At 36.8% G+C, this 24,277-nt stretch overlaps 2 protein-coding genes across 2 annotated transcripts; both read left to right on the top strand.

The window, feature by feature from the left end:
* Positions 1-11,985: 11,985 nt before the first annotated feature.
* Positions 11,986-12,600, top strand: LOC109174053. The gene has a single exon (XM_019323345.1). The coding sequence runs from the start codon at positions 11,986-11,988 to the stop codon at positions 12,598-12,600; it is 615 nt and encodes a 204-aa protein (XP_019178890.1).
* A 209-nt stretch (positions 12,601-12,809) lies between these two features.
* LOC109174052 lies at positions 12,810-13,325 on the top strand. The gene has a single exon (XM_019323344.1). It carries the CDS (start codon positions 12,810-12,812, stop codon positions 13,323-13,325), a length of 516 nt encoding a protein of 171 aa, XP_019178889.1.
* The last annotated feature ends 10,952 nt before the right edge of the window (positions 13,326-24,277 follow it).

The following is a 24,277-nucleotide window of genomic DNA, read 5'->3' as shown; positions in this document are numbered from 1 at the left end:
CACATGAATTCTTTGCCCCTATAACAACTCAACAGAATGGAATAGTCGAAAAGAAGAATCGCACGCTACAGGAAATGGCTCAGGTCATGCTCAATTCCAATCAACATCCTTAATGTTTTTGGGCAAAAGCTGTTCACACAGCGTGTCATACAGTAAACAGAGTATACATTCGTCCTGGCACATCAATGACACCATATGAGATATGGAAGGAAAAGAAGCCTAACCTAAAATATTTCCATGTCTTTGGATTTAAGTGTTTTATCCTGATAGATCGAGAGCAAAGAGGAAAATTTGAGGCAAAAAGTGATGAAGGAGTGTTTCTTGGGTACTCACCAAACAACCGAGTTTTTAGGGTGTATAACAAGAGAACAAAGGCTGTCATGGAATCAGTAAATGTGGTGATAGATGATCAACCTAATGGACGAGAACATGTGCCTACCTCTAATGTAACTTATGAGACAATTATTGAGCCACCAAAAAAATTAGACGAATCTCTAGCTGAAGCAAAGTCTGATGGATCCAGAGATGAGTCATCGGATGCTTCTGATGAAACTATTATTTTATCAGACAACAGGAAAGGGATAAACCAACTCGAACAGAGAAGAATCATCCTTCAACGAACATCATTGGTGATGCTTCAGCTAGAATGTAGACACGGAGAAAAGCAAGAGGAAATCTGGTTGAACTTGCGGGTTATGCTTGTTATACATCTCAAATAAAGCCAAAGAATGTGACGGAAGCTTTCCAAGACGACATGTGAATAAAGGATATACAAGATTAGAGAAGGTACGAGAAACCTTACAAAAATTCTATGAAGATCCGTACAAAAATTCACATTACTAAGTCATACCAAGCTTTAAAACATCTCAACATTATGAACCAATGGCAAGATTAGAGAAGGGACGAGAAGCCTTTATGTGCCAATTAATTCGCGATTTGTGCAATCAATTGAGCCATGGACACTTCCTAGTGTGTTCCAAGAATACAAGGGTCTTTGTCTAGATGCACGATAAGAACGAAGATTACTTAGTGGGATTGTGAGGTAGAGGATGCACCAAGCGTGACAAGGGACGAGAGTGGCTAGTCTTACCATCGACACCAATGTCTCCCCAAATGCTAACGATCACCGACACTCTGGCAAAGTTAGTGGCCAGACATTATGGAAAGGGAGAATCAAGTTATGGACACCGGACAAGTGGTTTCACCACCACCACCACCCCCAACAACCCATTTCAGAATGAGAAGATGCACACTTGACCAATAGTCAAGCAGAAGATGCGAAGGAGAGAGATGGTACTTTGTGTTTGATCAGCTTAGGTTTGGAACAATTATTATTCCATTGACCATGAATAAAAGGTACGTTTTAATATAGTAAAGATATATTATTTGTGTACTGAATTTATATTATTTGAAAGTACGTTATTTGAGTATTGAATGTATATTATTTTGTATACTATCAAATAATGTACATTCAATATATAAATAATGCAATTTATATCGTGGACCAAAGTCCACATAGCATTGTGAACCCTAGATCAAAACGACATCGTTTTGAAATTTAAGTTTTAACAGATTTTGTAGTTTCTCGTTTCTCATGTTTCAACAAAAATTTTAATTTATTCTATGTATAGAATCAATACTCTTAAGGTACATAATTGAAATTGTAGTTTTGCATGAGTGGATGGATGTAAGGGTAAACAGAGATGGAATCCCCGAGTGTCATTCTCTCCGGATGGTAAATTTGGAAGCATCAAGATAATGCTAGTGAGAGGATTCAAGCTTATCACATACGAGTTCCAAGGAGTGCATTGTTTGCAAGTAGATTAAGAGTAAAAGTAAGAGAGAGTTTGCAAGTAGAAATCAAATAAAGAAGAACTTGGGGAGGATTGTCCCTTCGTTGCAAGGTGCCTTAGTGTATAAGATAGGAGTGTGAGATTGTGGGGATTGTGATTTCAAGAGAAACAGTTTGCTAGTGCCATAGCCATTTTGGTCTCTACGGCCTATCATAGATCAATGTGGCACCCGAGTGTCCACGATCTCTGTGAGACAAATTAGCGAACACCTAGCATACGCTTCTTTCCGGGCTACGCCTTCTCGAATCTAAGGCGGGGATTGTGATTGGACTACAATGCTATCCTAATCTTGGCAATCTCTTGCCTAAGGTTAGGAATCCTACAATATTCAAGAAGTCGGGCCCTACTCCAAGAACACAAGACAATTCATTCATCACAACATGAAATACACACTGGGTGTGTTTGGTTCGCACATGGGAATGGGAACGATGACCAATAAAGCTGCTCGGTTATCAAATACTTGGTAATGGTAATGGTAATGGGTTTTAGTGAAAGTATTTTGCATGTTTGGTAGTATGGTGGAATGGGAACGATTATAAATAATATTGTTTGGCTATGTATGATCCTATAATGGGAATAAAGATTTTAAAAATACAAGAACACAAAATCAAGACAATTGATTATTCTAATATAAAGACATCCAAAACAACAATATGAACAAAAAAAATAAAAACAAAAATCTAAAAGCACTAATCAAATGGGATGAGAAGGAATAAGGGAATGAAAGGGGATGATACCCTTATTTTATTTGGTCATTTGGGTATGAGTTTTCCAATTAAGGGGGTATTTGAAACCCATAGTAGTGTTCTAAAAACCTATCAACCAAACAATACCAATCACTTTGATACCCATTCCTTAGAGCTAAACCTGTCAACCAAATACACCTACAATCTTCATCAAACACACTCCAACATTCCAAATTAATTCACACTAATCAACAACATTGCAACTAAGAAACAATCCTAACCCTAGGTATTTAGCCACACATGATCATGGATTACAAAAATCTAAGATTGAATAATAGCACAATGAAATGATGAAATTGAAATATTAAAGTGAAATTGTTACCAAACTTCAATCAAGGAAGATTAAAATCATCAAAGTTGAGAAGAACAAGCTCTAGATCTCAAGGTGTGTCAATCCTTTAATCGAGATCCTTCTCGTTCTTCTTGAACTTAGAGAGAATTGTGAGAGCTAAAATATCTAGAGAGAGAAAGTGCAATATGAAAAATGGAAAAAAAAAAAAAAAACTACTCCTAAAACTGAAAAATCTAGCATTTAAAGAGAATTCCCGCATCAAAATTTCTTCGTGCCCCCGACCACGCCTGCTGCCACGATCGTGGCTGGTGCCACTTACGCCTTAGGGTGCGCACCACGATCGTGGTGAGCTGTGTGGCAGTCCCAGTTTTTTAGCCACGCCCTCTACCATGATCGTGGTGCGGGGTCTGTTGCTCCCTCTTTCCGTCCTCTTCCAAGGTTGCTTCATTTCAAGCTCCAATGCCACTCTTCTTGCCCAAGGGTTATACAAAGCACTAGAATGCACAAGTTAGAGGACTTTGCAAGCATAAACCACATTTCATGCTTATTTCTCATAAATCAACCATAGGTCCTAAATAAGCATAAAATGCCCCAAAATTGACCCTAAAAAAGTAGCATCTTTTGGCACTTATCAATAATTTCATAACATGAGACACAAAAACTCAAAACACAAGACACATACACTTCTTATATATTTAGTTATTCTCAAATCTTATTTGTGTAGATAATATATGTCCTATAGGCACATAATTTTATAATACAATACATAAATTCATAAAATAAGACATAAAATATGTTGTGTTACACAACTACTAATCTATTTCAGGTATAGAATTCATACGCTTAAGGTACAGAATTGCATATCATGAGACACATAAACATGTAACACAAGACATACACATGTTTTATATTTACTTTAGTTCAGTTACAGAATCAATATTCTTAAGGTACAGAATTGTATAACATAAGACACAAAAACAGATAACAGAAGACACAAAAACGTATAGCACAAAACACAAAAGCGCATGTTATATTGACTATATTTCAGGTATAGAATCCATACACTTAAGGTACAGAATTGTAAAATACGAGACACAAAAACGCATAACACAAGACACACATGTTTTACAGAAAAAAAAAAAAAAAAAAAAAAAAAAAAAAAAAAAAAACACATATAATGTGAATTGAACAACAAACGGTCGCCGCCAAAATTAAAATTCAAAACTATGTCGTTTAGGACCTAAGTCTACAGTACACTGTGAACCCTAGTCCACAGTATAACAATCGATATAAATAATGTACCTTTAATATATTCAAAATGTATCTTTTATTATGTGCCTGATCCACACAGAAAAATTTTCCGTTTAGGAACGATTGTTCAATGTTTGATGGCAAATTATTGTGTGTGTAGACCATAATAAAAAGTACATTATACAAAATATTGTACTTTTTTTTTGAAAGTTACTAGCCCTATTACATTGTAGTATCTGTTCATATACTTTCTAAACCTACTGAAACACAACGAGCCAATAACACCTCCACTGAGGCTCGAACTCATAATCTTCCAAATGGAAGTCCAACCCGGGTACCATTAGACCACATAGTCCTAGTAAATATTGTATTTTTAGTACTCAAATAATGTATTTTCCTGAATACAATGTAAAATTTTAATATATTAAAATTACATTATTTGTATATTGAATATAGTTGTGTGGACCATAATGATTGATGTTTGATTGGTCGTTATATCGTGGACCGCAGTCAAAACAACACCGTTTCTTTAAGTAAAGAAACGGCGTGCCGTTAGTGTTAACGGAGCGCGTATTTTTTTGTATGTTAATTACCAACTGACACTATAGTATATCCAAATTGACACTGTCTCACGTATTATTTTTATATTATCAAATAAAACTGCAGTTATATCAAAATGATACTGTAATTGTGGTGAAATGAAACTACAGTGTATATAAAATGAAATTGAATAACATTTTACATATTTGAGTGTATATTATACAATGAAGCTGTAATTATATCAAAATCATCATGTAGTTGTGTTTTAATAAAACTATAGTGTATATAAAATAAAATTAAATGACAACTTCACATATTTGAGTCTATAAATATCGAATGAAACTGTAGTTATATCGAAATGAAACTGTAATTATATTAAACTGAAACTGCAGTGTATACAAAATGAAACTGAATAACAGAGTTAATTTTTGAGGAAGGGCGTGAAACGGCGGAAAATTGATGCCGTTTCTTTTCATTAAACAAAACAACGTCGTTTTAATATGCGGTGCATAATCGATTATGCACCTCTTTGCAAATTATAATTTGCCATGTTTAATTTGCTTGGCTCGTAGATTGATCCAAATCAACATGAGGCTCCTTGGAACAACCGAAGGGCCCAAAGAGGAAATAACAGGCCCAAGAGGCCGAGAAGGGCAAATTATTGTATGGACCATGGTCCACATAATGTTATGTGGACCATAACAAAAAGTACATTTCTAATATATTAAATGTACATTATTTTTGTACTGAATGTACATTATATAATATAATGTACACTCAGAACAAAAATAATGTATATCCCCTATATACAATATACATTATTTTTGTACTGAATGTACATTATTTTTATATTGAATGTACATTATTTTATAGTAGACAAAATATGGTCTACACAACTTGTGTGGACCATGGTCCATACAATAATAATTGGCCGAGAAGGAGCACATTACGGAAAGCGGCAAATTTTACTATCGACCACAGTGCATGTATGATGTAGCAATATGGTTCATGAAGTAAGTATTATTTTAATTACATTTCATTTTCATTTGATAATATTGTTTTACTTTTCAATTTTATTTTTCACAAACACTAGTTTAATTATAATAATACAAAAGTATTATTTTAATTTTACTACAGTTTTATTTGACAATATACATTATTGCATGAGCTCTATTTTGTAGTTTCATTTCCACACACACTAGTTTAATTATAGTAATATTAAAGTATTAATTTAATTACATTATAGGTTCATTTGACAATATATGTTATTGTATGACTCTGAATTTTAGTTTCATTTTTTATACTATAGTTTCATTTGACAATATACATTATTGAATGAGCTCTGTTTTTTAGTTTATTTTCTCACACACTAATTTAATTATAACAATACTAGAATATCATTTTATTTCTACTACAATTTTATTTGACGACTATGGTCCACCTAGCACTGTAGACTATGGTCCACAGTTGTTACTGACGGAAAGCATCGAGGGGCATCAGTCAAATACCAAGGATCCAATTGTTCGAGGATCTTGTGAACGAGCTCAATGATCTTCGATAATTAAACGGAGACTAAGGTGTACAACATTCGCAATATGCTAACATAGTAACATCGTCTCTCTTCACCCTACGATCATAATAAATGCTTCATATTATTTTGATTTTAGTTTTTTTTTAATAATTTTTTTTTATTTATCTTCTATTATATTATTTTCCCACTTAAATCACTCAAAATTTCATTAGTATAAACTTTAGTAATGGAATATTCTGTTAACTATTTATTATTCTTAATTTACACATTAATTTTTATAAGAAAGGTCTTACGTTCAAACCTCATCCCAATTAAAATTGACATAATTGTTAAACATATATTACGAATATGTTAAAATATATTTTAAAAGTATAATATAAAATTTAACATAAATACATAGCATTCAAAGTTGAGCATCACAGATATAAATCATGAACTTTAAAAATCATTTGGTTTTCTTGCATTAAAAAAAAAATAGGTCATTATGGTATTAATACTTTTTTATATGTAATTTTTATAATGGTAAAATTGTACATTACTTTACAAATATTATACTATTATTTTTTTATCGGACAAAATTGTTCTTACATCATTGTCAGACCTGCGCGACCTACCTACAAAGGAGCGTTATGCTGTGCAACCGTGTGCACCATGCATGGTGCAAACGGTTGCAAAAACGACATCGTTTTGACGTCCGACTTTAAAAAAAAAAATTCAGAATTGCATAACTATACATCCATAACTTCATAACTATACATCCAGAGTTGGACCATCGGCCACCCCAACTTTTTAAAATTTAGTTTTGTTAATTTAATTTAATGAAATCCATCCTTTAACTAAATGTGGTAATTGTGCAGTTGGCTACCTTATTGATTTCAAAGCATTATCAATCTTATTATGATTATGATTATGATTATGATGGAGTTTAGTTCGTGTCTTACTTTGCTAATTATAGTTTTATTCTGATTCTCTTAAATTAAACATTTAAAACAGGTATGCTTGGCACGATTAAATAGTAATTCTTGTATTTTTGAAATATAAAAATTTTATATTTTCAATTTTATTCAGGAACTTTAATATTTTAAAGGAATTATTATTATTATTATTATTTTTTTTTTTTAATAAAGGAACCAAAAGAAACTTCAAGCGCAATATATGCTTCGTTAATTGAACAACTTAACTCGAATTTGACATTTCTAATAACTAATTTGTACTCTATCACTAAAAATATATGTAGTAAGAAATTACTTATATTACATTATTACAATTAAAAAATGTATACATTTTTAGAATTACAATTAAAGTATACGAACTGCTTCTTCCAGCCATAAAGTTATTTTTGGATTATTCAAACTTGATTCGACGAATATTGAATTTGATTCAGTTACTATCTAGCCGAGTTTTAGCAATGATTCTAGTTTAATTCAAGCATCTTAATACTCGATTAAAGCAGCTCACGTGACTAGTCAAGTTTTTTAAAATTTTTAATATATATTGTTTACCTAATATAGTTATAATTTTATAACTTTAATCAGTATATTTATGTCTATATGTTATAACAAAATGACTATAATTGAAATTTAATATTTATTTTTAAAAAATTGTGACGACCAATTTGGTTCGCGAAAAAAAATTGAGGATGAATGTAATTTAAATTTCATGGAAAATAAATTACTAGAAAGATTGATTCAATTGTTTTGTTTTTGTTTTTGTTTTTTTTTTTTCTGAAAAAGAAATTAGTTGAATATTGATTCTGTTATGTGGTTAGGTTTGAAATTGTAAGGAATAATAAGTATAGAGATAGCATGCCCGGTTAAATTATATATAATATTTATATATTAATAATATTAACTTTATAATATATATATATATATATATATATATATATATATATATATATATATATAGGCGCCTACTGCAACCATGATATATATATATATATATATATATATATATATATATATATATATATATATATATATATATATATATATTTATTTATAATGTATAATAAAACTTTAAAACTAAAATTGGCTTAACCCTAGCAAACTGCCCAAAGTCCTCAGCCCTCTCTCGTTCTCCGATCCTTGACTCCGTGAGTCGACCCCGCCCTCCTCTCTTCAGCCGTCGCCTTCACTCCCTGCATGCCGTCCGCAGAAGATCGACCGACGTCTCTCAATCTCCTCTGTCGTCGCCTTCACTCATTAACTTAAAAATGTGTAAACTAATTAGCTTTTTTGTTGACTATATAATTTTTTTTGAATTACACCTCCATTTGATGACAAATCAAGGTATCGGACTAGAAAAGCTAAATTGTGTGTTCGTAATATACAAATTGTGAATTTTTAAAACGTAATTGTGAACATTTAGTATGTAAATTTTAAATATTTAGACCATGGTCCACCTTACAAGGTGTACCTACGTCCATAGAATAATTTGTCTTCAATTGGATCATAATAGTCCCTTGACTATTGATTATGATAAGTGTAAAACTCATGCAATCGAGCCCTTAAAGATTTTAAAGTTACAAAAATTATACAATTCTTAATATTAATAAGTTACCACAAGTAACACATCCGATCATTTGGTGTTGTGGCATAAAATTAGTGTTGATGTGGTATCTGTGTGTATTCATTTTTTTTTAATAATGTGGCACTTTATTCATTTTCCCATGCTAACCTAATTAAATATATTTTTAATTTTCAAAATAATAATAATAATCAGTAATAAAAATTTAAAAGTCTTATTTTTCCTTGAAATTGATTTGTGGTAGCTCGTCTATGCTACATAGATCATAGTGGTGTGAATTTGAACAAAAGCTATACCAATAAATGGAGTTACATGCAAAGCTTGTATTTGAATAGTGTTTTGTACTCTGTTAAACTCCAGCAAGTAGATGTTTTTCGAGTCCCAATGGATGCAGTAAATATTCTCGAGCCCGACTTTTAAGCTATTGAACTAAAAAGATCAAGCTGAAGGAAAATGCTCTCGGCTACAACCGCTCAGCCATTGGCGACAAGATCATCGGAAGATCAAGATCTTCTTGAACGAAGCACGAAGAAATCTAAGACGGGGCCTCATGAGATGGAAGAGAGTGCCGCAACGAAAGAAGTGACAATGGAAACTGGAGAGACGCCTACCCCTCCCACCGGCAGCGCAAGGTGAAAAGTCGACGGCAACCTTCTCATACAAGGCGGTTGCTGCTAATGAAGTGGTGCGCCAAGGCCCCACGGAGAAGGACCTGGAACTCATTTTTGATGATGAGGAGGATGTCGAAGATGGGGAAGACGATCCGATCTGCCCTAGAATCACCCTCACCAGGGAAGAAAAATACTACATGAGAAGTAAGTGGAAACTCACTTTGATTGTAAAAGTTTTTGGGAGAAATGTTGGATACACATATCTGTTACGTAGGTTAACGGCCATGTGGAGGCCTAAAGCAAGGATGGACCTTATTACGATCGACAATAGATACTACCTTGTGAGATTTTGGATCGGAGGATGACTACAACCATGCGAAATTTGGTGGACCATGGATGGTTCTTGATCATTATTTGATCGTTAAGGCGTGGAGACCGAATTTCGATCCACTCACTGATACTACTGAATCTGTCCTAGTCTGGGTTAGGCTCCCATACCTTCAGGCGGAATACTACGACCACAACTTCCTAATGAAACTAGGTAAGAAGATTGGTCGACCTATAAGGATTGATACAACAACGAGTGAAGGTACGAGGGCTATGTTTGCTAGAGTCTGCGTAGAAGTGGACATCACAAAACCCCTGTTATCAAAATTCACGTCAAGGAGACGAGTCCGAACTATGATGTATGAGGGTCTCCATTTGATCTGTTTCAAATGTGGTATGTATGGCCATAATTCCGACATGTAGGGGTGGGAATAGGCCAGGCCCCTTGTAGGGGCCTATGTCATGACCTAATTAAAGCCTAGTTAGGCCTAGCTCGTTTAGTAAAAAGGCCAGGCTTGAGCCAATTTCAAAGCCTATTAAACTAAACAGGCCAGGCCTATATATACCAGGCTCGGCCTTCAAGCCTACATGCCTGGCCTATATATGTATATATATTCTATTCTATACCAAATATTTTTATATTTACAATATAACCCCAAGTATATATAATTACTAAACCTTAACCCTCCACATCCAAAATCACATTCTAAATTATGATTCAACTATAAACATTGATGTTAATCCTGCTATAAGTGTTCTTATTGTGTAATTTTTTTTATTAACTGTTCTTACTATCATAATATTTAATGAAATATCACAACTTAATTATGTGAGTTGATTCTTAATTATTTATGATACTATATAGGATAACAAACAGTAATACAATTGAATTTATTTCTAAACAAGTTAACGAGCATGCTGAAGTCGTGACTTGTTTTATTTTATTTTATATTTATTTACTATTATGTTTGCATTGTGGTGATATACTTATGTAATTATGTATTAGTTTTGTATTAGGTACATTTCTTATATTATTTTTTTTTTTTGAAAATTCTTATATTATTATTTTTTTTTTTTTGAAAATTTATATTATTTAGATATACTAAAGTTTTTAAAAAGTCTTTACATGTAGGCTTTAATAGGCTCAAGGTAGGACTTACTTTGAAGCATTTTTAATGACCTAAATATTAAACAAGCTTTTAATAAGGCTTCGGGCCAGGCCAGGCTAATTAGCCTAACAAAAAGCCTATATACAGGCTCAGGCCCAGGCCTAGGCTTTAAATTTTCACTAACAGGCCCAGGCCTAATTTTCCAAAGCTCGGCTCGGCTCGGCTTATTTCCACCCCTACCGACATGTGCCCAAAAAACGCCCCCCAGTAGGCACGGATGAACATGTTCAGAACCCCATCGGCGAAAACCACCCTGCGCCAGCGATCGGAAATGCCAACGAAAAAACTCAAACAATGAATGGAAAGATTCACCCTGGGAAGGAAACTCCTATAATCCGGCTGGAAATCGTGCATGACTATGGATCATGGATGATTGTTCAGAAGCTGGAAAGGAAACAAAACAATTATCAAAATAGACGTGATCCGAGGGTAAACAAAAATGGTAATAATGGAGGCAACGGTCACAAGGGAAAAAATATTAGAAGCGATAAAAGAGGAGGTAAACAGGGGTCTCGATTCGGTGTGCTGGAAGTTGAGCAAGATGGAAACTGCGTGGAGATTTTTCCAGAGGTGGACAATTAGACTACTGGGGCGAATAAAAACAAAAATGTCGAGGCCCAATCCACACATGCTGGGCTGGACAAGGGTAAAAGGCCTGCGGTGCAGGTCTCTGAGAAGCAGACTCAGAACGCTAGCACATCCACAAAAAAAAAAAAAAAAAAAAAAAAAAAAAAAAAAAAACCACTACGGCCCAGGCCAAAGGGAAGCAAGCTAATCAAGCGGCTGCGACAAAGGAACATATTCTGGTGCAGGTGATAAGGAAGGTGGAAAGTCTCCGGACATCGTCTACATGGATACAGCAGAGGGGTACATGAACCCCCTGTTCGCTGATGATAACGAGACAAAACACTTGAATGATCCCCCAGATGATACCCGGGGCGGCGAAGGGAACCGAAGGGTGGCTGATTTTGAGATTACCGATAGTCCAAACCTGTCGGAGGGAGGGGAGATGGAGGTGGAGCTCTAAGCTGCTCCACCCCTGGTCAGCCTCCCTTGTTTTCTCCTTTGTTTTTCCTTTGCTGTGTTGTGTTTTTGTTTTGCGTGTTTGTCTTCTCCTCATTTTTCCTGTTTTTTCCATGATAGTTATCACATGGAACTGCCAAGGGGCGGCGTCTAAAGGGTTTATTAGAGCCGCCAAATGGATGATCAGAAGCCACAACCCCGACATTCTTTGCCATATGGAAACAAAAACCTCGGGCACTAATGCGGATGATGTCTGTAAGAAGCTTGGTTTCGACAAATGGGCTCGTGTCGAAGCCCTTGGTTTTAGCGGGGGGATTTGGATCCTCTGGTATGATGATTTAAACATCGAGATCCTATCTTCCCACCCCCAGTTTATTCACATGGCTGTCGAAGGTAAAAACAACAATAAATGGACTTCCATGACAGTTTATGGAAGTCCGTCTTTGCACCTGCGAAAACGGCTTTGGAATGATCTCAGACAGAATAAAACAAAGGTGAGTGGTCCCTGGCTTATTGCGGGGGATTTTAATGCAGTCATCAGCAACGAGGAAACCTCTAACCATGATGGAGGAACAAGCCACAGAAACGAGGATTTCAAGAACTGGATTTTCAATGAAGGCCTTGTCGACCTTGGTTATACAGGCCAGCCTTTTACTTGGAAGCGGGGAACTGATCTTTCGATGTTCAGAGGGGCTAGACTTGATCGAGCACTATGCTCGATGGACTAGCTTGAAACTTTTGAAGAAACAGCGGTAACGCACCTAGCTAGCAGCCAATAATTCGGATCACTGTCCGATCAAAGTCAGTGTTGGCCGCAGGCCTAGTACAAATCCAGCCTCTTTCCGTTTCCAGGGGGTGGACTAGTCATGCTGCTTTTATTGATGTCATCAAAGATAATTGGAACAATGCTGGGGATGTGTGGAGCAACAGAGACAACATGGCAACAAAACTAAAGAAGTGGAACAGAACAGTCTTTGGTAATATTCACTCCCGCAAAAGGAAGCTTGAAAGACGGCTGGAGGGTATCCAGAAAAGTTTGGATGGGATGCAACATCGAGGCCTCATTAAGCTTGAAAGAAAAATCAGACAGGAATTTGAAGATGTTCTCCATCAGGAAGAAATTCTTTGGTTCCAGCAAGCTAGAGAAGAATGGATTTGTTCGGGGGATGGAAATACTAAATTCTACCACGCCGCTACAAAAACGAAGAGAGCTAGAAGAAACCAGTTTTATCTTGAGAAAGAGGAAGGAGTCCCCTTCAGCAACATAGAAGAAGAGGAGGGGACTATCAGGTCTTTCTTCGAAACCCTATTCAAAAAGGATCAGGAATCGGATCTTTTATTGTTGAATGATGTCAGCTTCCCTACCATCCCCGCCACCTTCTGGAATTTTTTCAATGAAGAGTTCTCGTTGGAGGAAATTAAAAACGTGGTGTTCGAGATGAGCCCTCTTTAAGGCCCCGGGCCCAGATGGTTACCATGCATGCTTCTACCAAAAAGCTTGGAATATTGTCGGTCCTTCGGTCTTTAGGCAAGCTAAAAAGTTCTTTGAGAACGGGGTCCTAGAAACAGGCATGAACGACACCCTCATCACTTTGGTGCCGAAAATCTCTTGCCCCGTGAAAGCTAGCCAGTTCCGTCCCATCAGTCTTTGTAATATTATTTACAAAGTTATCACTAAGGCTATGACCGATCGTTTAAAACCAATCCTCAAAGAAGTCATTGGAAGAGAACAAAGCAGTTTTGTCCCAGGTAGACAAATTGTGGACAACATTCTTGTCTACCAAGAAGCCCTTCACTCTATGAGATCCAAGCAAGGCACGAAAGGTTACATGATTTTGAAGGTGGACCTCGAAAAGGCCTATGATAAACTTGACTGGGACTTCATCCGAGATACTCTCAAAGGGGTTGGCATGAAAGATACCTGGATCAAGAATATTATGCAATGTGTTGAGACCACTAGATATGGAATTCTCTGGAATGGTAAACAATTGGACTGGATTAAGCCTAGTAGGGGCATAAGACAAGGCGACTCCATCTCACCCTACCTTGTTGTCCTATGCGTGGAGCGGCTAAGCCTCATTATTAAGCAGCAGGTTCGAGAAAGAAATTGGAAAGGTTTAAAAACCAGAAGGTATGGCCCCTCCCTATCCCATTTGTTTTTCGCTAATGATTTGGTTCTTTTGCAGAAGCCACCCAAAATCAAATAAGGGTGATCAAGGAATGTTTAGACAGGTTTAGCAAAGCCTCGGGGCATAAAATTAGCCTAAATAAATCCCAAATCTTCTTCTCCAAAAATGTGGATGCTCGAGAAAGGGATAAAATTACTGAAATTACGGGGATCCCAGTCACACCAAACCTGGGAAAATACCTGGGGGTTCCCTCTATTCATGGAAGGATCACTAAGAATCTATTCAATCCTATTCTGGACAAAATTGACTCCAAACTAGAAAGATGGAAGACTAGGTACCTCACCTTGGCAGGTAGACATATACTTGCCCAATCAGTTCTCCAAGATATTCCCTACTATAGCATGCAATCCACTTTTCTCCCGGCCGGCATCTGGGAAGCCATAGATAAAAGAATTAGAAAGTTCATTTGGGGTGGCACCCTGGATAAACATAAATTCCACCTTATCCGATAGGAGAATGTTATAAAGCCTAAACAGTTGGGAGGACTCAGTCTTAGAGCGTCGAAGGACGTTAATCTAGCTTTTATGACAAAGCTTCGATGGTGCATGCTCAATGATAGCCTCTGGAGTCATATTTTGAAAAGCAAATATGCCCATGACAAACATGGCGTAGAGATATTTCAGCCAAAGCATGGAGCTTCTAACGTCTGGAGAGGCATTATAGCTGCTATGCCAATCATTGAAAAGAACTTTCGCCACAATGCGAGATGCGGCAAGGAGGTGCAGTTCTGGAAGGATGCATGGATCACCGAGGAGCCGATATGTAATATCACAAGCCCGGGTGTAAACAACGAAGGTGGTGTTTGGGTTTCGGACTACTGGGATGCAACAGGTGGTTGGAAATGGGACAACCTCCCAAACCTCCCGCCCGACATCAAACAAAAAATAGCGCTGCTCGAGCTAACAGAACAAAATGACGAAGCGATCTGGACATCGGAACCCTCAGGTATGTTCTCTATTCGCTCAGCCTATAATCAGATTCATGGATATGTCTTGGATGTGCAGGACTACTCATGGAACAACATATGGAAGTTGTAAGTGCCCATGAAAATGAAAACCCTACTATGGGTTATCCTCCATGATAGAGTCATGGGCAACGCTGAAAGGAAAAGACGAGGCTTCACCTCGGTGGGAGATTGTAATTTCTGCCCGGGCCAAGAGGAGACCACAAGCCACATCTTCTGACACTGTATAAAAACAAGAGAAGTCTGGGAAGTTCTCAACCGATAATTTGGCAGATGGAACAACAACCACCCTGCATGCCTCAAAGACTGGATCACCGGCAACATACGTGCGGATAGGAAATAGATAGAAGGCATAAACAGACCAAAAATGTTTGCAGCAACTTTATGGTGGATTTGGATATGGCAAAATAAGAGTGTCTTTAGATGTGAAGAACTCGACCCCAACAGAAAGATTGCGTGGATCAAAGAAACAGAAAGGGAGACCCAAAGGGTCTTCCGTAGACACCAAGTTCTCAACCCCAGACATAACAGAGAGGCAAACCAGTACATCCGCTGGACTCCATCCAATGAACACGTACGTTTGGACCTTAAATGTCGATGCCATTATAAAACCGGCCTCCCAATATGCTGGCTATGGAGGTGTCCTCCGAAGAGCTGACGATGCATTGAGGGGAGATTTCTGTGGAAAATCCAATCATGAGGACATTGAGATCATTGAAGCTGAGGCCATCACTAAAGGCCTTGCTTGGGCTTGGAAGATCGGCGTCAGGGATGTGGAACTCCAGTCTGACTCTAAGTGAGTAACCCAGTGGATTACCAACAACACTGAGCTGCGAGGACCTATTTGCACGTACATTGAAGAAGCCAGACATTGGCTGAAGAGGAACTGGAAAGTGACTATCCGTAACATCTTCCGTGACAAAATGAAAGCGCTGATGCGGCTGCCTCCCTGGGAGCGATGATGGAGAGAAACTGGAGAGATTTCGACGAGTGTCCACCCGGCATGGAAGAGATTATCGAACGTGATTACTTGCGCATTTCTTGGGCGCGCAATGGAAGCAACTAGTCTCACACGGGGTCCCCCATTCTCTTGATCAAAAAAAAAAAAAAAAACTCCAGCAAGTAATGCCACTACTAGATTTTGTTAAAATTTTTAATTTGAAAGTGTTATAAATATTTCATTCATTATGGACATTATTGTTGATTTGTAACTTATGTAACAGTTATGTCATTTAGTATAATACTTAAAATGATTGTACATGTATAATATATTAAGATATTGGAAGAGCATAATGATGTTCTCTGTGGCTTATTATGTTCTGCATCTTTTCTCTACCATGTTTATCTAGATTCCCATTTATCAATATGTTTGAGCTAATAGGCTGAGGCTGAATACAACACATTATCAGCATGCTCTCTAGGTGAACGGAAACCCAAACCCTAAAACCAGGCACGCCAACCGCAATTGCTTTGGCGATTTGCGAGAAAAGAGTCACAGAACCTTCACAAACTTCTCTGGCCATTTTTTTCCGACGTCGGCAGTCGGTGTTTGGCCGAACTGAATCGGTCATCTTCTCGGTCCCTTTGAGACCACTATGGAGGTGGGTCGTCCGCCTCCAGAACCACCTGAAGCGGTTGAGAAGTCTACATGTTCATGAAATTCGCGACTTTCAAGCAGATTTGCGACGCAGGGGTTCTACGTTATCTCCATCGACGATCAAGCGTCTCCAGGATAGCGAAGCCCTACCTCGATTTTCAGAGGCTTTCGTCAAGCCGTCCTCGCCATCATCCGGTTGACGATCGTAGGCCATCTGTGATTTCTTATAATCTGCCTGAGTCAATAGCGCAATCTCCGGCGATCCATCCATCGGAGATGTTTGACTTAGAGTCACCTCTTAATCGCAATCAATCGCCACTGCTCCGATCGATGATCGACTGCCAATGATCAGGGTGACAATTGGAGGCTATCCGCGATTGGTCTGCCGTCTGTTTCTCTTGGTGTCCAATCAAAAGCTACAATGGTGAGACAAGTCTATATATATATATATATATATATATATATATATATATATATATATATATATATATATATATATATATGTATGTATAGCTTAAGTATCAAACTACTATTACATACCAAGAACACTAAAGAAGAAAGGTCCAAGCCAATGAATCTCTCAGGTACATATCAAAGAATCATTCCTCTATGATTTATGCCATAATTTATGAAATCTGTTTTGGAGTATGGATATTGCCGTTAGGTATTCTACATGCTAAAAGGCAAGAAACAATGGCTACATATTAGAAGTTTGTCAAACAACCTTCTTGGAGAGCTAAGTATTCTTACTTTCTAAGTAAATATCTCTACCTGCATATATTTATTTGATATATGATATAATTACTATGTGCATGTGACCATTTTTTCTTGAACATATGTCTTTATCGACTATTAAAAAATGTATAGCGATTACCTTGGGTGACTAATACCTATATGGTTATTGTCCGATGATTGGCTTGGGTCACGCAGCATCGTGGCAACGGCAATTAGATATTGTATTTTTTATTTCCATAATAATCTTTATTATGATATTGAAAATCATATTTTGAGTTCAAATTTAACTCACCACATATCACAAATCAATTCCTCAAGAATTGTTATCCTAGTACGTGATTTCAAAATAAACATTTCCCTATCTGCATTAATTTTTGTGTGCCCGATGGCCTTTAGCTCCTAACTAGTGGGTTGCATGATTGTATTAATAACATAATGAAAGGTATAATACTAAAATGAAGAACAAGGGATATGGATGAAGAGGGGAGTAAGAATTTCATTCTCTTAGAATCATCATCATTACAATGGTGTACAACATATGTATATATAATACAGTATTAATAATGATTACATAATGAGATATTAAAACAGACGTTACAAAATAATGGCCACCATTAATATATTTATAACACTTCCCCTTGGACATTATGTGACCACGACCTTGTCTCGTTAAAAACTTGCTAGGAAAACCCTGTGGGAAAAGAACCTAAACAAGAAAAGAGTACAAGGTATACCGGTAGTATATTCAAATACATTCATGCCTCATTAAAAACTTCACTAGGAAAACCACGTGGGAAAACCCTAGTTGAAGAAAATAGTACATGATATATGTAAAAACATATATTGTATTGGTCGCCTCATTAAAAACCTTAACTTAAGAAAATCCTGTGGGAAAAACTTAGTTAAGGGAAAAAGAGTACAACCATATGCCTTCAGGGCGCAAACTGCATAATCTTCAGGATTTTGGGGTTTGTCCATTTAAGCAGTTATTTTGCAACATTTCCCCATTTACATCATTATATCATACTCATGCCTCGTTAAAAACCACACTAGAAAACCCAATATGAGAAAAACTAGTGAGGAAAAGAGTACATGATGTGTTGCAAATAGTGCGCAAATGTTAGTCTTTTATGACTTAATCTTCAGGATTTTACGTCAAATCTTCCGGATTGATTCGAGTAAATATACTTCCCGTCTCGCCCTGAAGATGACAATCTTCAAGTTCTACATATATTTCGAAATTCGAAGAAATGGATTGGACAAATCTTCTAAATTGTCACTAGAGTAAATATCTAATAATCTTATGGCTCTTCTACAGCTCATATAATATTTGTGCAACACAAGTGTTATTGTACTCAGTATAACCAGTTTGGACTTGACATTGCGGGGATCAAACAAAATAGCCAGTTCCCAAGTAGCCTATTAAAATCGTATCATAGTTTTTTATATTACATAAATGTCATGTCTTTGTATCTCGAAGATACAGGAGGATATGTTAATCATTATTCAAGTACTTCATACTACTGGAAATTATGAAATTTCCGACCACCTGAAAGTGATTTAAATCAAGTCGAAAGCCTTGTTCCGACCACTTTTGGTATCCGGAAAAACCTTTGTTGCTATTTCCGACCACTTTTTGGTTTTAACTTGATTTAAGATCACTTTCAGGTGGTCGGAAATTCCATAATTTCCAGCAATGTCATTTGTAGGAGGAACACTAGATTTTGCTAGCAATTTCATCGTAAATATCATACCTGTTGCGATTATGGAGCTTCTGGTTCTAAAATGGTGCTCAAACGATAATGAAGTAAGGGACTTCGAGTCCAAACGGTTCCTTAGCTCTTAAGGGTATGTTTATTTTCTAATTAACATTCCTAACTGTTCAAACTGCCAATAAATTGCATATTTACATTCTGAAATCCTGTTGATTTCAAGTATATCCTTTAAAATATACATGCAATTTGTATTGGTACAGTATGAATGCTTGTATATGCTATGAATGTTTGCCAGTATGAATGCTTCTAGATATGAGTTTTCTAAGCATTATTTCTAGATGTCTCAAATTGCATATTTGTATCATGAGATTCTGTTTATTATGTGGAATATGTTTCTACCCTATATTTTATATGCAAATCAATATGTTGTTTTAACACTGTGAACAAACATATTTTGTTCGAAATATAGGTTTCAACAAGTATGTTAGATTATTTTTTTTTTATACAACCTGTGTTGGCCTATATATAATCTGTTTTGAAACCTGTTTTCTGTGTTCAACCTGTTCGAACACCTCAATAATATGTTAGTTTTTTTTACAACAAGTGAAACAATCGAAACCTGTTTTGGCCGATCCGTCATTTTTTTCTCTCCGATCTGCGTTTTTCTTGCTTCGATCGTCGATGGACGCTGCATCTTTGTGCGTCGATTCAGTTGTTTTTGTTGTTGTTGTCGTTATCTTCTCCTCCCTCATCGATGGCTACAATCTGATGGAAGACGACGATCTCTGTCCGGCGATGGCGTTGACGGCGCTGAAACGATCGGCGATCAGAGACGCTGGTCGGCGATGGTGACGACGCTGATCAGCGATGGCGGCGACGGACGGCGAAGGCAGCGCTGCATGCTCGACGATGATGGCGTTCTTCGCGAGCAACAGCTGCGATTTCTTCATTTATATTTGGTCTTGCGATCTGCTGCCGTTTCTATCTTCATATAATTGGCCAAAAGAGAATTAAATCTAATCCCAGCAATTTATATCCTGCACAACGGCGCGCGTTGCATTGTGCGCTCAGATGTAAAACGGCGTCATTTCATTTTTTTTTTTTAAATTTTGCTACCCAGTGTTTGGCTGTTAATTTTCCTTAAAAAAAAAAAAAAAATCTCATGTTCAAAAATGTACATAATGTTATACTAGAATACACATAATTTTATACATGAATGTACATAATTATATAACAAAATACACATACTCTTTTTTAAAAGATAATACACATAATCTAACATAATACATAATAAACATAAACTTTTAACATAATACACATCAACTCTTAACATAGTACACCAAAATTTCCTGATTCAGATGTAAATAATTGTATAAAAAATGTGCCTAGCCAACTCATTGTGATCTCCTAGCCTCCAAGCTCTCCAATCAAGTGCACGTTTATATTCCTCCAAAAGTGCACTATCCGCCCCAATTGTTGGTATGTTCTCAACACTCCCAACTTCAACTTGGTCACTCACAACAACATCAACTTCCATTCTATTTCCTCCTTCAACTATCCCGTGGCTTTCTAGGACAAAGGGGTTCGGGTTTGGGAAGGGTAAGGGTCTTGTGCTTATTGGGTGGCTTGATTGTTCTTCATTAGATCGAACGGCAGGGGTGTTTGATCCTTCATTGCTTGGCTCTCGAATAAACTGTATAAGATCTTGGAAAGGGTTTGGTAATTTCCTTTTTCGGGTTGGTTTTGGTATGCTTGAGGGTAAGGTGGGATTTTTTGGTTCGGTTGAGTTTGGTGGCCGAAAGAGGTAGCTATGGTTTGTGATGTGGTTGGCTTTGGAAAGGGTAACATTTTTAGTTCTCAAAATTTCACCAATTGCAAACCCGTAACCGATTTCCTGTTGAAACCATCCATCTACCAAAGGCTTTGCTTTCCTCAAGGACTCACACAATCTCCCAAACATAAATGCACCCCAATCAACACCAACATTATTCAAGATAATATCCATAATCAGCAGTTTATCCCCCGACAACTTGTCACGGCAATGGTACCGGGACTCAACACACTTGTGTACAATATCCAACAACAGTCCGTAGTCCTTTTTCAAATCTCTTTTGTTGCCGTTTATCCTAGGAGCTAGCGGTGCGTTTGCATCGCGTATCTCGGCCCAAGTGGCATTAACATCAAACACATGATTTTCTACCCGCAAATTTGTTTCAACAAGATTGAAAATTCTCCGAAAATCATCGATTTTTATTTCTACATCAACTCCTTTGATCATAGAAATAATTGAACCATTTTCCACTCTAGCATTCATATATAATTCAGTCACCTCATCTTTATAAAATCCAACATATCTAAAAGTGCAAAAATTTAACAACCCACAAGATTCAAGAGAGTTGATAATTTTTACCCCAATAGATTTGTCCTCCACTTGTTTGTTGAAATCGGTGACGTCAAGAATCATTCCACTGAGCACACAGCTAGACCTCCTTGTTCCCCCGGTTGTAGTTGTCTCCATCTCCACTCGATCAACCTCCATTGAGTAGAACTTGAGTTTAGGAATTTTTGGTGAATTTTTGAGCTATTTCGGCGGTGATGTCCGAAAATGGGTAAGTAGAATGGGTATTTGGATTTAGAGGATATTTGGGTGAAATTTTGGGTTTGGGTGATGGGTTTTTGTGTGTAGAAGATTTAGGATGGGTGTAGAAGCTTTGGAGGATTTGGACTCTTCTTCCTTCAATTTTTCCGGCCGGCGAGAGTTGGAGAAGAAGAAGTGGTTTCACTTTGGGTTTCTCTCTTCTACCCGTTAGAATTGAGGGAAATCCTTAGTGAAATTACTTCTTTGCCCTCTAGTGGATGGAGAGAGAATATTGATCTCTTTGAGGATAAATTTGACCTTCCACATGATTTAAATTTGCTAGCTCAGATTTATATACTCCATTTGTGAGTACATGGCGCCAAAAATTGTGCTTCAAATAACCGTCAACCTGGAGCAAATCAGATAAAAAAATCTCGAAAATAATCTGTTAGACCAATAAATATATTCCAGATAAATATTATCATCTCGATTTCATATTTCAATAAAGCTGATATATTTTATGAAATGAAATCTGAAAAGAAATATTGGACAGACAGATACCTAATTTCTGAAAAGAGCTACAAGTTCCCAAAACATTAAAAACCTTTGACTTTGTAAAATTGGGCCTAACTTGTTTGACATTTGATACTCCAAATTTTGTAAGCATTCATCAGAAAATCTTTTCCTTACATACAAACCCAATTGAAATGCAAAAAAAAAAAAAAAAAAAAAAAAAAAAAAAAAAATCTATTTTCCCCCTAAATATATGCTTTGTCTATAAAATTAACCCAACAAAGATTTATTCCCCCTTAATTGCATACTAGGCTTTTTAAATTAAATTAATTAAGCAAACTAAGCAAATAAATTACACAAATTAAATATGCTAAAACGTGACAAAATAAATAGACATACATATCATATAAATAAATTACAAACACAGGTACGCAAATTTCGTAAGATAAAATTATAACATATAAAGACACATATAAATTTTACGAAAACATGTATATAACCAAACACATATCACACGTTTATACAAAAATAAAATAAGCACGTAGGTCACATAATTCACATGCAACATGAACAGTGCGAATAAAAAAAAAGTTTAGAAATTGCTTAGCTCATTTCGATCATTCCCATTTCATGCCTTAGAGTTGCAAAACGAGATTCACACAACGGCTTTGTGAGAATGTCGGCAATTTGATTCTCTGTAGGAACATGATCGATTTTCAAATCTTTCTTTTCGACGTGGTCTCGGATAAAATGGTGTCGAACGTCGATATGCTTGGTTCGCGAATGAAGCACCGGATTTTGGGTTATGGCGATTGCAATTGTATTATCACATAAAATGCTAACATTTTCACACTTAATCCCATAGTCCAATAATTGTTGCTTCATCCACAAGATTTGTGCACAACAACTCTCAGCTGCAATATATTCGGCTTCGGCAGTGCTCGTAGCTATGGAGTTTTGCTTTTTGCTGAACCAAGAGACCAATCTTCCCCCTAAGAACTGGCATGTCCCTAACGTACTTTTTCGGTCTATTTTACAACCTGCAAAATCTGCATCTGAATAACCAGTTAGTGTAAAATCTCCTTCTTTGGGATACCATAATCCCACATTGATTGTTCCTTTGAGATATCGAATTATCTTCTTGGTTGCAATCAGATAACTTTCTTTGGGCTTTGATTGGAATCTTGCGCATACGCCAACCGAGTAGGATATTTCCGGTCTGCTTGCGGTTAGATATAGTAACGATCCAATCATCCCTCGATACATCGTTTGATAGACGTCTTTTCCTTAATCATCTTTATTCAATTTTTGAGATGTGCTCATGAGAATTTTGACTGAGGATTTTCCATCTACGCCAAATTTCTTGATAAGATCTCTTGTGTACTTGGCTTGATTTATGAACATTCCTTCTTCAAGTTGCTTGACTTGCAGTCCCAAAAAGTAATTTAATTCTCCAATCATACTCATCTCGAACCTGTTCTGCATGAGCTTAGAAAATTTCTCACCATGGTTGCAGTAGGCGCTAGGCGCTAGTCGGGCGGCCGGGCAGCGCCTAGCGCCTAGGCGGATTCTAGGCGGCGCTAGGCGGGCACCAAAAAAATTAAAAAAAATAGTAACAGACTTGTAGTTCGACAATTTTAATGAGGTTGTTTTTAACGTTCACTCAAATAACACATCTAAATAAATGAAATAATGATAATTTATAAGTCATAATGTCATAATAATATTAAAATCAATAATTAATGAAAGACGACATCGGTCAAAATCGAACAAAATCGGTCAAAAACGGTCAAAATCGGACGAAATCGGTCGACTCGGCCGAGTTGGCCGAGTTTGGCCACCCAGGCCGCCTAGGCGGCCGGCCGAGTTTTGGCCAAAACTCCAAGGCTCGGGGCCGCCTAGCGCCTAGGCGGCTAGGCGGCCGAGTTTTGCAACCCTGTTTCTCACAGAAAGATTTATCAGCACTTCCAAAGATAATATCATCAACATAAATTTGTACTAATAAAATGTGATTATTTTCTTGAATTCTAAAGAGGGTTTTATCGACTAGACCTTTGGTGAATCCACAACTAATTAAGAACATCGATAAGGAGTCGTACCAAGCTCACGGAGCT

Source organism: Ipomoea nil, unplaced genomic scaffold (genome assembly GCF_001879475.1).
Source record: "Ipomoea nil cultivar Tokyo-kokei standard unplaced genomic scaffold, Asagao_1.1 scaffold0519, whole genome shotgun sequence".
Taxonomy (NCBI): Eukaryota; Viridiplantae; Streptophyta; class Magnoliopsida; order Solanales; family Convolvulaceae; genus Ipomoea; species Ipomoea nil.
Note: the sequence above shows the minus strand (reverse complement) of the source record. Positions and strands in the feature narration are given on the sequence as shown.